Below are 12,664 nucleotides of genomic sequence, written 5' to 3'. Positions count from 1 at the left end.
TGCATATTATAATTTATCCACTTTAAATTTATAATATAAAGAACATTTTTAAACACATAATAATTGTAACCTCATCTGTATTGTGATATTCAAATTCCGAATAACTTTATCAAAGAAAGTTTATGGTTTAGTGTTTTATACGTGGAATATATATGTGTCAGGATTAGTACCATCATCAAAATGTATATTTATATACTTGATAAAGACGTGACTTAAATTTCTGTAACGTAAGTTTTTGATGTTTGTGTAAAATCGATAAAAGTAAAATGATCATAAGTACATATATTTTTTTCATAAATAATATCAGTTACAAAAATATATTATTCTGGCTACTCTTTTGTTTGAGTATATATTATGATATTAATTCATAAAACACTGGAGTCTTTTAAGACAACAAAATGTTGAAGAAGGAAAAGGTTCTTATGGCCCCAATGTATATGTTTGGCCAAACAAAGGAGTTGCCTGAAGCAATGAAAATTAAGAAACAGAACGGAAAGAAACCAGCGAAACACGGCGACAAAGGTGGATGTGCAAACGTACATCCAAAAGGGTGCTCTCTACAAGCAATCTCCATGCAAATTTCCTACAATTAAAATTGTTCGACGTATGCGCCTTCCTGCATCTTATCAAGGCTTCGTTGACGAAGAAAGTGTGTTAACACGGCGAAAGTGTGAGCTAATGAAGTTGCGTGTTCAACCACCGAAGAGTGCGGGATGTTGGTAACAATCGCTCACTTCAACAAATATCGCCCTCCCGCATGAGGTAACCCTTGACGAAAATACCTTCATTCACAAACCGTGAGCCACAGTAACACAAGGTGCGTTCCGGGCTACAGAGAAAGAGGGGAACGTACTGAACCTCCTGCCCGTCCCTATCCCCCCCCCACCGCGTCGTGCATGCTCTCACTTGCCCCAGCCGCCCCGCCGGCAAAACGAGCCTCGTGCTCACGCCAACCGTGTGTCTGCTAACACATGTTCGTTGTCGCGTTTGAAAGTGAAGAGAATTACAGAAGCATCTACGAACCTGCTATCCCCTTCAGCGAACCGCCGTAGGCATATGCTTTACAAAGACAGTTCGCGTCGCAGCACAAGCCCGTGAGCGTTACGGTGGTGCAGAATCAAACTTAAGCGAAGCATGATACTCCCGGCGCTTGAAGCAGCCAGAGCCAGGGCCGCCACCAGCACCATCACCAGCCTGCTTTTCCGGAAGTGGGTCCACTACAAGAAATGGCGGCTGCTCTTTTGGGATCGCAAGATGGCCTCATCATCACCATTCCTGCTTCCCTCTCGATGTCGCTATCCAATCCCACCTCCACTATTTTCCCCGACGGACAAACAGAGGAACATTTCGACGAATGAATTTCATTTCATGCATCCTTTGTTAGAGGGTGTCAGAGAGTAGGAGGAGGAGGGGGTGCGCAAGATGACCCAGCACATCCTTTATTTGTTCCGTCCTTTATTCCATGACATGCAGCGAGGTAGAAAGCTTAGCAGACACTCCACTCTACTTCTACTTTTTACTTTTTGCATTTTTTTGGTGTTGTTAAGGGCGGGCCCTTTAATATTTCATGATGGGCAGACAGAGAGTTGGAAGTTGTGCTCAATCATGGGATGGGTCTCATGCCCACACAATCGTACAAAGGGAAGGGACCATCAATTCCCTCAAATTGCTGCAGACTTAGGCACATGCTTGGTTTGTTCATGCTTTGGGGCATGCTTTCAAGCTTGTGGGTGTGCTTGCTTGCTTGTTAGCATCATGGGGCTATTGAGGGCTGGGGATGTGGTGTGCTGAACATTGGGGGGTGCTTTATGCCACCAGTTGTGTGGGCTCTTTGTAATGCGGTGGAACAAAAACCAAAAAGGAAATTTTATAAAAGACACAATTCATTCTAAGTTTGGTCCCATTTTGGTAGTAGTGTTTTACACTAGAGGTGCTCTAGAGTGACTATGGACACACTTACCAAAAAAATAAGGGGAATATGGTATATCATGGTGAGTGGTGTCTCATTTCCAAACTCTCATTGTTTAAGTACTTCTAACAAGAAACAGGAAAAGATATTGATGACTTTCAATAAAGGAGTTGTCATTAATTTGTAAACTTGGAGTGTAATCATGAGAACATTTAATTTTGATTATAACCATGTCAATTTTTGGAATGAAACAATAAAATCTACGTAATAATAAAAATAATAATCCAAGCTTTAATGTGCAAAAAAAGTCATTTTATAGATCTGTACTCACATATAGTACTATATGTACTATATGTGTACTCACATATAGTAGTTGTAAAACGAATCTATAAAATATTAAATTAGCTCAATTATTTATTTATATATCTTCCAAAAGAAATGTTGAAATAACCCATCTATTTACTAAATCAACCCACCCTATTGCGAAGAATAAGAAAACTATGTATATATCTTCCAAAGGAAATGTTAAAATAACCCATCTATTTACTAAATCAACCCACTCTGTTATGGGGAACAAGGAGGCTGCAATGAGAGTTACGAATGTAGGGAGGAAAAAAAAAGGGGGTCAAAATGAAGAAGGTTGAGAACTTAGGGACTAGAAGCTAGGAACAAGGGAAATTGGGATGAAGGTTATTTTTATAATGATGGTTACAATAGGGTGGATAAATTTAGTAATTAGATGGATCACTTTAATATCTCCCTATATATATATACATATAAATAAATTCCTTAAAATATCTCATTCATTTTTATCATATGCTTAGTGTCCCACTTGTGAATATAACTTTGGTATTGATTTGATTTTAAGATTTAATATGATTTTCTTTGAGATTTATAATATCAATTAATTTCTAATTTCAGATTTAAAACTACTTAAAAATGGTGGTAGACATTTTATCATTGGAGCAATATCAATCTTAAATTGATATCTTATCACATGAATTGAGTAAATATTTTGTGTATTTTTCAACAACTATATTTTTATTATTTTTATCACTAATATTCTACACTATATTGTTATCCTCCATTTTGCTTCTTTTACAAAGACCTATAATCTATATGATTTGATTGATGCATGCTATGGATATTGTCATGTTTTATATTAATTTTTTAGCTCCACCATACAATATATATATTAAAAATAAAAATAAAATACACTTTATTTTAATTGACTTTGCATTGGAGTAAATACTGCATGCATATATTGAATTCTCTTTCTCAACGAAGGTCAATTAATTGATGTCCTTGATTACTGTCACAACCAAAAACCAACATCCACAAATTCATGATTTTGGTAAAATCATAACAATACCTACATTTGGTAAGTTTATTTTAAGATGTGAGATTCAAATCAAATTTTCATTTGAAAAAAATGAAACACACCTGTAAGTTAATGTGCTGTCATTGACACAATGATCACAAACTCTTGAAAGTCATCATGTTGTCAGCCTTGTAGAGGAATATCACATCAAAACCACTTACATGCACAATGAAAATTAAAAAATCTATAACTTTTCAAGTGAAAACAAAAACTTTTGATCCAGAAGAACACGGTTTTAATGCTAGTATATATATATATATATATATATAATTAAAATCACAAAACGGGGTTTATCAGTCGCATTAATTAAGTATTGAAGAACACCACTTTTTTTAAATACCAAAGAACGTGATTTAATTTCAACTTCTCTACAAGACACGTATCCCAAATAATTCAGTGAGGATATAGTGATTGGAAATGTGGAAGTGCGCTATTAGACTGGACTTGATTTGGCTTGGTAATCTCTCCCAGCGAGAAAGCCTCGTGTGGACAGAACCCTGCATGATGTCCACGTACGCAAACGACGTATGACATGGCACATCTGACGTGTCACCGCCGTCATATCCAGATCCTGAGTGGAAAACCAGTGAGATTCCACATGGAATGGTTCTGTGGGGTTCCCGCTCGAATTATGTCAACTTGTTTGAATTTTTGTCAACTAGTCGCTGTCTTCATTTGTCGGGAACCAATTCGCAAAACGAGAGGCATTCTTTGATGAGTTTGAGGAACGACGGAGGGCCGCAGTGCGGCGACAGGTACTTCTTCCTTGGCTCATCCTTTTCTTTAGAATCGGATGTCGTAATTTGAAACGCTGTGCATTTTTATTTTTGAAGCTATTTGAAAGTTACATAGATTTGCTGACCTCAAATTTTTGTTCACCATTCCGACGTTCGTCAATCCTTTTTTGACCATAAGTTAGCTCCATGTCGGTGCCGCTCATAGCTATAACTCGTCAGAATCTGTAGATGTACGTCCTCGATGTTTACCGGGGCTCTGAACAGAACGCTCGGCCTACTGCTTTACTGCAAAACAAGATCCAATTGCGAGAGATTTGTGTACATGATCTCAAGCATCGCACAAACTAATGCTGGGCGAACAGCACTTTCCTATCAGACAAGATGAAGTTGCTGACGAAGTAATAATCAGTCACATGGTCCGTTGGTTAATCGGGGGCATTCTAGCAGCAAAAGACGCTCATCACGACGGTGACAAAACTTCCTGATATTTCATATGACCTCTAATTCAAAGACAGTGCGGAACTGCTCGATGCACGCCGCACTCACAAGCTACGAACTCATTTGTAAGAAAGAATCGATCACTAAAAGAGAGGTGGCCCAAAGTAGGTTTTCAAACCATTCGATCTTATCTGGGGATCCATTTGATTGGGAAGAAAGATGGAGGCTTGCGCATCTGAAACTAGTTATCTTCTCGAAGGATAACGACAGAGAATGAAGTCTAATTTGAGGAAGGCCACGTGAAAGTCCTGCACAATCTAATTGCTCGAATCAAGCACGAGACGATGAATCACATTGCTAAACCTCATTGGCCAAAACATTCCTAATGCAAGTATGAGCTCGGTCCTACTACTTCAAAGATCACACAATCTAGGAAGTCATAATCAACACCTGCACAACGTATTAATTTCTCGACAATCTCGAAGCCGCTATCTACCGTAAGGATACAGCACAACACTGAACACAATGATGCCATCCTGTACACTCCATCTACACACAACAAAACTGGGTGCTATTTCTCTTCCATGAACTGCGCAGGATTAAGCTCGAGGAGAGTCCCGGATTCAGACAGCAACAGCTCAAGCAACGAAAACATATGACCGTTGTTCAAGCTAAGCCGATCCATGATGGCCTCAGAAACCGAGACAGTGGAGCATGATGGCATTCTGGGCGTGCATCCTGTTCTCTGCTTGAGGAAACACAATTGATTTGGGGCCCTCAATGACGCCGTCCGTGACCTCTACTCCTCTTTCAGCTGGCAGACAGTGCATGAAATAAGCTTGGGGCCCTGCAGATTTCATTAGGGCCTCGTTCACCTGCCATCAGAAAGATTCACTCTTAACCAAATGTCGCAGAGAGAAGGAGCAAAACCACAAGATATAAGGAAGAGCAGATAAACAAATAAACTAAGTGTACTGGGTATCAGATGTTTTCTACAGTCTTGATAAGTTGTTCTAGTACCGAAGCCGTCGTTTGACACCTAGCAAACGTGCATAGATTACGGACCAACAGTTGCATTGTGCTCCAAAGAAAACGACCTCGCGTGGAGACGCCTACAGGTGATCAATCGCTAGATGACACTAAAAACTGAAGTCCTTACCTGGAAACCCTGGAAAACCTTCTTCCGATTGCCTGCATCCTCTTTCTGACCCATACTAGCCCACACATCCGCATAAATAACATTTGCACCCTTCACAGCCTCTGTAGGATCATGGCTGATTTCGATTCTGCTTACTCCTGCTCTACGAGCTCTCTCTACTGTAGCAGCATCAGGCTCGTACCCCTTCGGGCATGCACATACGAAATGGAAAGGGAATACAGCTGCCAGGCGCAACCAGGAGTGCACCATGTTGTTACCATCCCCTACGTACACTACCTGCAACCCGTATCAATGCACTCAATGAAGTTGGAAAACTGAACTTCAGAATTAGGATGAACTTGGGTGTCATGTTTCGAAAATGTGAAGATCGGCATTGTCGAATGCAGGAAGCCACATCCTTTCCAAACTATTCATGTTTACTACATAAACAAATAAATAAAATAAATCGAATTACAGGTGAAAGTTGAGATTTTCGTCAGATTATGCAAGAAAAAAAAATCCATGCAGATACCACGGATGACAATATCAATGCCAACTTGTCACAGCACAGTAATCGGCAGTAGCAAAACCTTCAGAGCTTGGCATACCTTGAGACCTTCAATACTACCAATAAACTCATTGATCGTGAGGACGTCAGCCATGATTTGGCAAGGGTGGTTGTAGTCAGTAAGTCCATTGATAACAGGAACCTTAGAGTATTCTGCCAAATCCAGCAGGTCCTGCATTCATCATATCAACGCATGTTAGAAGGAACCAATGTTAACAACTTGCAACAGGTAGGTCCCTTGAAGATCACAGGAATATCAACTAGTGCTCACATATAATCTCTAGCAGGACGGAAACAGTTCCTTTTAGTGGTTTGTACGCGAGAGGAATCCAAAGTTCAGTATCATGTTTTATTACTTCCAGTGAATAAAATTCTTAGAAAGAATGAAGACTTATTATAAACATGTACCTTGTGAGCAAACAGACGTGCCATAATTACATCGTTATAGCCGGAGAGCACGCGAGCAATATCACGTGTTTCTTCTCGCTTTCCCAACTGAATGTCATCAGGACCCAGGTAGATGGCGTGTCCTCCAAGCTGATAAAACCCAGTTTCAAATGACACTCTTGTCCGCATGGATGGCTTAGTGAAAATCATAGACATCGACATCCCCTTCAAAGGCTGATAGCTCCTATCTCCTGACTTCAACTTGGCCTTAACTTCAGCGGCACGATCCAAAATGTGTACCAATGTTTCCTTGTCAAAATCGTCAAGGTGCAAGAAATGTATAGGTTTTTTCGTTTCTGCGCCTGAAGCAAGACCCTGGTTGTCAATGTGAAAGAAAATCCAGACAGAAACAAAAGTGTTCACAGTACGCAGAGATGCCTCTAGTCTCCATAAACGTGATAACGAAGCAATAGAAGGAACAGAGGGCCACTCACCATCCTGATTGCCTCCTTCCATAGCACTGAAAATATCAGTCCTCGTCACAATACCTGAAAAGGCCATGATAACAAAACCTTTAAAATGAATATGAAATTCTGCTGTAGCAGTCGTCAACTGAGGCAGCAGATAAGTATTAATGAGAAGAATTTAGTTTGAGGCCGCGCAATTACAGTCTAAAAACCACCGCAAGGCTATATACGGGACTTTTGCAACAAGCTTTGATTAAACTCAATTTCGCCAGGTACATACCCACATAAAACTTAAAATTCAAAACACTCAAAAAATGTGGACGTTCGCAAATTACCTACGACTTGATTCGACTCATTTACAATGGGGATGCGATGAATCTTGTTCTTCAACATCAAGACAGCAGCATCTGCGATATCCAAAGAATTCCAAAACATTTTATTATTTCTTACAAACACACAAACACAGTATTATATATATATATATAGAAGTCAACACAGATGGAATTCTTTAAGAACTCCTCAAGCCAGTATGAAGTAATTGTTGCAAGACTAGATTGAAAGAATGTTCACTGCACATAGGTTACAAAATCTGCAAACAAGCCTCATCGAGGAAATAAACCAAACTGCATATCCTAGCTACAATTTAGATTTTACACAACTAGAACATTCTACTGGAGTCATATCTAGGAGCATACCAGAGACGGTCTTATCTGCAGGTAAGGTGATTGCTGGCTTGGTCATGACATCCTTCACTTTGTTTTTCAGCTGTTGCCCACACACCCGAGGTATTTATTTGAAAATCAGTACGTCCACTATCAACCGCAGCAAAGAATAGCATCAAAAGTGGCAGTGCATTGCTTTGTATTCAGAGCTAATAGCTAAAGCACTAGTACAGAAACATTTAAATAATACAATGCTGACGTATAGATGCAAAAAACTTCAGTTTTAGTTGCAGTGAGTTTCTTGCTCAAAGCGTCATGCAGGCTAATTTACACACACCGTCCAGCTTAAGAATAAATTAACTGCGCGCAGTACCAAACATGCATGCCGACATCAGAGTATACGAAATACGAAAAAGATGCACAAGTATCCAATACTTAAACATACGTAGCATACAACGGCATAAGGTGGAGGACGCTAGGAGAAATGATCACCTACATCGGATGCTTTAGACCGATCCTTTTTGGAAAGAACACCGACGCATTTGTGCTCGTTATCAACCACAGGAAGGCCAGAAATATCTGAGAAGTAACGGTCCACCTCCTCAAGAGATTGTCCTGGAGATGCAGTGATGATAGTTCTGGACATTACATCTGCCAGATGTGTAGACGGTTGTGCCTGATGGGAGAACACAATTATTTAAGTAACAAAATTATTCACTCTGCTTGGCGAGAAACTGGTAGGATTCAGAATAAAGACTACAGTAATTTCCGTACAATCTCAAATTTGAATGAGCAAAGGATTACGCTTCAATACAGCCAGCACGCGAACACCAACTGAATAAATACACACCTCTGGTTTGAACAGAACGGGCTCATAGTGCTTCGACAAATCTTCATAATTTAATAATGAGAAATTCTCGGCCCACTCTCCTGAGGGGAAGATGTCACCTTTCCCCTCCTTAGCACCAACGTCAACACCTTCTGCTGCGCGCACTACAAGTCTCCCAGAGTTCCTGCTGGTCTGCTGCTTCAAAGGCAAAACAGAGCTAGTGCTCCACTGCCTGGACGAACTTGAGCTCGAGAAACACTGAAGACGGGAAGTTAGCAACGCAGTTGCGGAGGTGCCACTCAACTGGAGGGCCATATCTATAAAGCTGGAACTCCTGCAAAGTGATTGAGAACAATATTTCAAACTGGCAACCCTTCCTTACCAACTGAGTAAAAAGAAAAATAATTCCACAATGACAAGATCTCAACTAGGGAATAACCACACCAGAACAGTCTTAACCAAATAGCTGCTTCCTTTACCCTATGAGGTACGACAACAAAAAATTCAATTTACTTTAAACTTAAGATTGCAACCATATGGCTCGACTCAAGTATCAGCTCCCTCTTCTTTGGTAACTTGCACCGCGTAAAACAGCAAAGAACGCCTAAATTTTCCATATCGTGAAGCGGAATGTTAACATAATTTTTTTAGTCCTAGCCTATCTAATACAATATCTTGTAGAGATGACATTCGTGCATATTGAGCTACAAAGGGCTTAGATCTTAAAACATCCCCAAGACGATTCACGCGACACAGAAGCCAATCCCAGTAGAATTCAGAACAGAAATCTTAGATGAATCCGAAGATTGAATTGATAACAATTCCGTAATTAGAAAGCGGCTGAGAAATATCCAATTCGACGTAGTATCAAGAGTATAAAGATAAATCCTAAAACCCTGAACCCCTCGATACTACCTGGGTCTCTCTGAAAAACGAACAAACAGGTCTGATCCATCACAAACGCCACACAGAACTTTCACATTGAGTCGATAGATCACTACGGCCGACATACAATCTTCCAAAAAGGAGAAAATCAAATATCACAAACTCGGACACCAAAAGCTACTTCAGGAACACAGTACAAAACTCGGCTTAACGAGCCTGACAAGACACCAATGTATCTAACGTCCAAATCCATTCAGCCTAAAATGTATTCCCAAATTAGTTCACCCCAACAAGAGCATCCGACGATACTGGTCTCTCACACTCACACACACACACACAAACACAAACAAACAAACAAACAAATAAAAAAAATCTGTCAACATATTACTACCTAGCATACAGGAAAAAGGCACCAGAATCATGCACGGAAGAATCCAGAATAAGTGAAACAATGAGATACAGCGAAACAACGCCGAGACATCAAAGGACCAGGGCCACACTGACAGATACACACCATACACTGTTCCAAACCCGCTACCTGAGAGAGCCAACGAAAGTGGGTACTTGACGCAATGAAGAGAAAGTGAAGCTGCACCACTGTCGATCAAGGAAACACACTGCAATCACGGGACTTGAGGATTGCTCGCTGAGAAGAAGAAGAAAAGGAGTAGGGGCGTATCCCAAGAGCTCCTACATACTTGCCTCTCGGTGAAGGGCACGGGTGTGGTTCGGCGGTCATCGCCGTTGCCCGCGCAGCCTCCGGTTCGAGGTCCGTCACCGTGGAAGAATCTTCTGGGATCGTCAGTGTGCTTACCTGGCATGGAAGCCGTGGACTTGCTCAAGTCTTCCAGAGTTCCATATTAACTGAAATTATGACACAAAATGTACCTCATTCATTAATATATATATATATATATATATATATAATTGTTAAAATGACTCACATATTTACTAAATTGATCCACCTTATTGCGGAGAACAAGGGGGTAGGAATGAAGAAGGAACAAAGGGAGTGGGGGCTGGGAACAAGAGGTGGAGACGATGATCCATTTTTCTAACAATGGTTACAATAGGGTGAGTCAATTTAGTAAAAGAGTGGGTCGTTTTAACATTTCCATACATATATATATACATGTATTCATTTATTTATTCAAACATTTAGACATTTTATTATCAATATTTTGTGGTTTATGGGTTATAAATCTAATTGCTATGCATTTTAATATGTTTATAAGTTGTTCAAAACTATGCATGTATTAGTGTGACCTTTTATCTAATAGATATTGAAATATAGACAAAACTCCTAAGTATATATGTATGGATACATACATACATACATACATACATACATACATACATACATATATTAATTTGAGTTCAAATTTGAGTATATTAAATTCACCATACTTGGCATGGGAGGCTAAAAAATAATTATATATATTTTAAAAATTACATATATTATTCATATAGATAGAAATTAAAAAATAGTAAGAAGTAGATTAGATGATTAATATCAATTTTTTAAAAAAATAAAAAACTATCAACATTATTATATAGAAATGGGATTTATAGAAGTTTGATATAGCTATGTTAACTTTTTTTCTTCTAAATTTTATTTTTTTCTAAGAAATTTCAAAATTAATGTCTTTTAACCCACTCACTTGGTATATAAGCTTTGGAGTTTTTAAAAAAATCTAGATAGCTATTCTTCTAACTGGTATATTGAAAAGCGAGATTGAAGCCATGCATAGTATCATCAATTTCTTTTTTATACTCAAATCTTAATTCAAGGGTCTTCAATCTCTTGTACTTATTAATAGCCATTATGCTACTGTCTTATCTTATAAATATATTTCTATTTAATCACTTTTTATTATATATATATATGAATTTGATATATCAAATCTTAAAAATAATAAAAATTTATCTTTATTAATAAAAATAAATTATATTTTCTTCTTAAAATAATTAAAATAGTTTAGAATTTATTGATTTAATTTTTTAAAATTAATAATATCTTTCTAATTACATTATTTATATATTATTTAAAATTTTCTTTCTTATTTCTATTTCTTTTAGAAATTTTCATTAAAGTTACATAAATATATTTGAATATTTTTTGATTTTGTAGTATTTATTTTACTTAATAAACTATTCACTCAAAATAATAGATATACAATTTGATAAAATAAAAGTTAAATTTCTTACAATATTTTAAAAGCTTTAATGTTAGCCTAAAGATTCGTGTTTATATTAAAATTTTAATTTTCTTGTATAATGTTCATATGTATATGCTCTTAGGTGAAGATCCTATATTATTAAATTTAATTTTAACCACTACTTATTCCAAAATAATTGTAATAATATAGTTTTATAAAATTTAGTATAGACATAAATAATAATTATTTCTTATTATATTTAATATGATGGACAAAAAATAAAAAGAAATTGATATTTGTAACGTACTATTAATTATAATTTATAAAATTAGATAACTATCTTATTACTAATAAAAATTTCATATAATATCATATATATATATATATATATATATATAAGTAGATAGTATATCAAAGGGTTTTTAATTTTAATTAAGTAAAAATAGATATAAAATAGATTAAATATAAAATATTATCTTTAAAAATATTATTATTATTTTTATTATTATCATTTAAATAAATATTATATTTAAAAGTAATCTAAATGGCTTTAGTGATTTTTACCAAAACACACACACACACACACACATATATATAAACTAATTATGTAAATATTATGAGATTCTAAATTTAGCCTTTGAGGATTATAAATCAACTAAGACTTCTACATGGTTCTTTCATGAATCAGCATATTTAAAGATAATATTGAAGCCATATTTAATCTTGTGCATATTATTTTGCACTTCAATCTTAGTTCATGTCTTTGAAAATTTTCATAATTATAAATAGCTATATTAATAATCTACTTATTTAAAAGTATGTTTTTTTGTGCTTTTTTTTTGTTCTTTATCAGCTTAAGATAAGTATTTTTAAATTTTATAATTCTATTTAAATTCATATTTTAAAAAATCAAGAAATTTATTAAAAATATTGGCATAGTAATATCAAAGTATATATTAAGTTTATATAATTTTAAAAATATTCTTAAATGAAATTTAATTTAGGAAATTTAAAATAAACTTATTTTATTTACATGTTATTATATTTATAAAATAATTATCTCTAAAATTTATATATTTTCTATTCTATTATGTTATGAAAAAA

The 12,664-nt window shown here is 36.5% G+C and overlaps 1 protein-coding gene across 1 annotated transcript; it reads right to left on the bottom strand.

Annotated features, from left to right (window-relative positions):
• Positions 1-4,786: 4,786 nt before the first annotated feature.
• LOC112286843 (ornithine transcarbamylase, chloroplastic) lies at positions 4,787-10,054 on the bottom strand. The gene is made up of 10 exons (XM_024529158.3): positions 9,940-10,054; positions 8,538-8,850; positions 8,184-8,363; positions 7,721-7,790; positions 7,361-7,432; positions 7,053-7,106; positions 6,580-6,920; positions 6,212-6,343; positions 5,625-5,900; positions 4,787-5,340 (listed from the first exon to the last, which is right to left on the bottom strand). The coding sequence occupies exons 2-10, from the start codon at positions 8,829-8,831 to the stop codon at positions 5,158-5,160; spliced, it is 1,602 nt and encodes a 533-aa protein (XP_024384926.1). The 5' UTR covers positions 8,832-8,850; positions 9,940-10,054; the 3' UTR covers positions 4,787-5,157.
• Positions 10,055-12,664: the final 2,610 nt, after the last annotated feature.

This window comes from Physcomitrium patens, chromosome 9, assembly GCF_059467195.1.
Source record: "Physcomitrium patens ecotype Gransden chromosome 9, ASM5946719v1, whole genome shotgun sequence".
Classification (NCBI taxonomy): domain Eukaryota; kingdom Viridiplantae; phylum Streptophyta; class Bryopsida; order Funariales; family Funariaceae; genus Physcomitrium; species Physcomitrium patens.
Note: the sequence above shows the minus strand (reverse complement) of the source record. Positions and strands in the feature narration are given on the sequence as shown.

Bases quoted from the DNA above. Each gene is read 5' to 3' on its own strand.
- LOC112286843 (XM_024529158.3), bottom strand. From the start codon at position 8,831: ATGGCCCTCCAGTTGAGTGGCACCTCCGCAACTGCGTTGCTAACTTCC. The intron at 7,433-7,720 runs GTATGCTCCTAG...TGGATATCGCAG, and splicing joins TGCAGATAAGACCGTCTCTG to ATGCTGCTGTCTTGATGTTG. The intron at 6,344-6,579 runs GTACATGTTTAT...TGATGAATGCAG, and splicing joins CACGTCTGTTTGCTCACAAG to GACCTGCTGGATTTGGCAGA.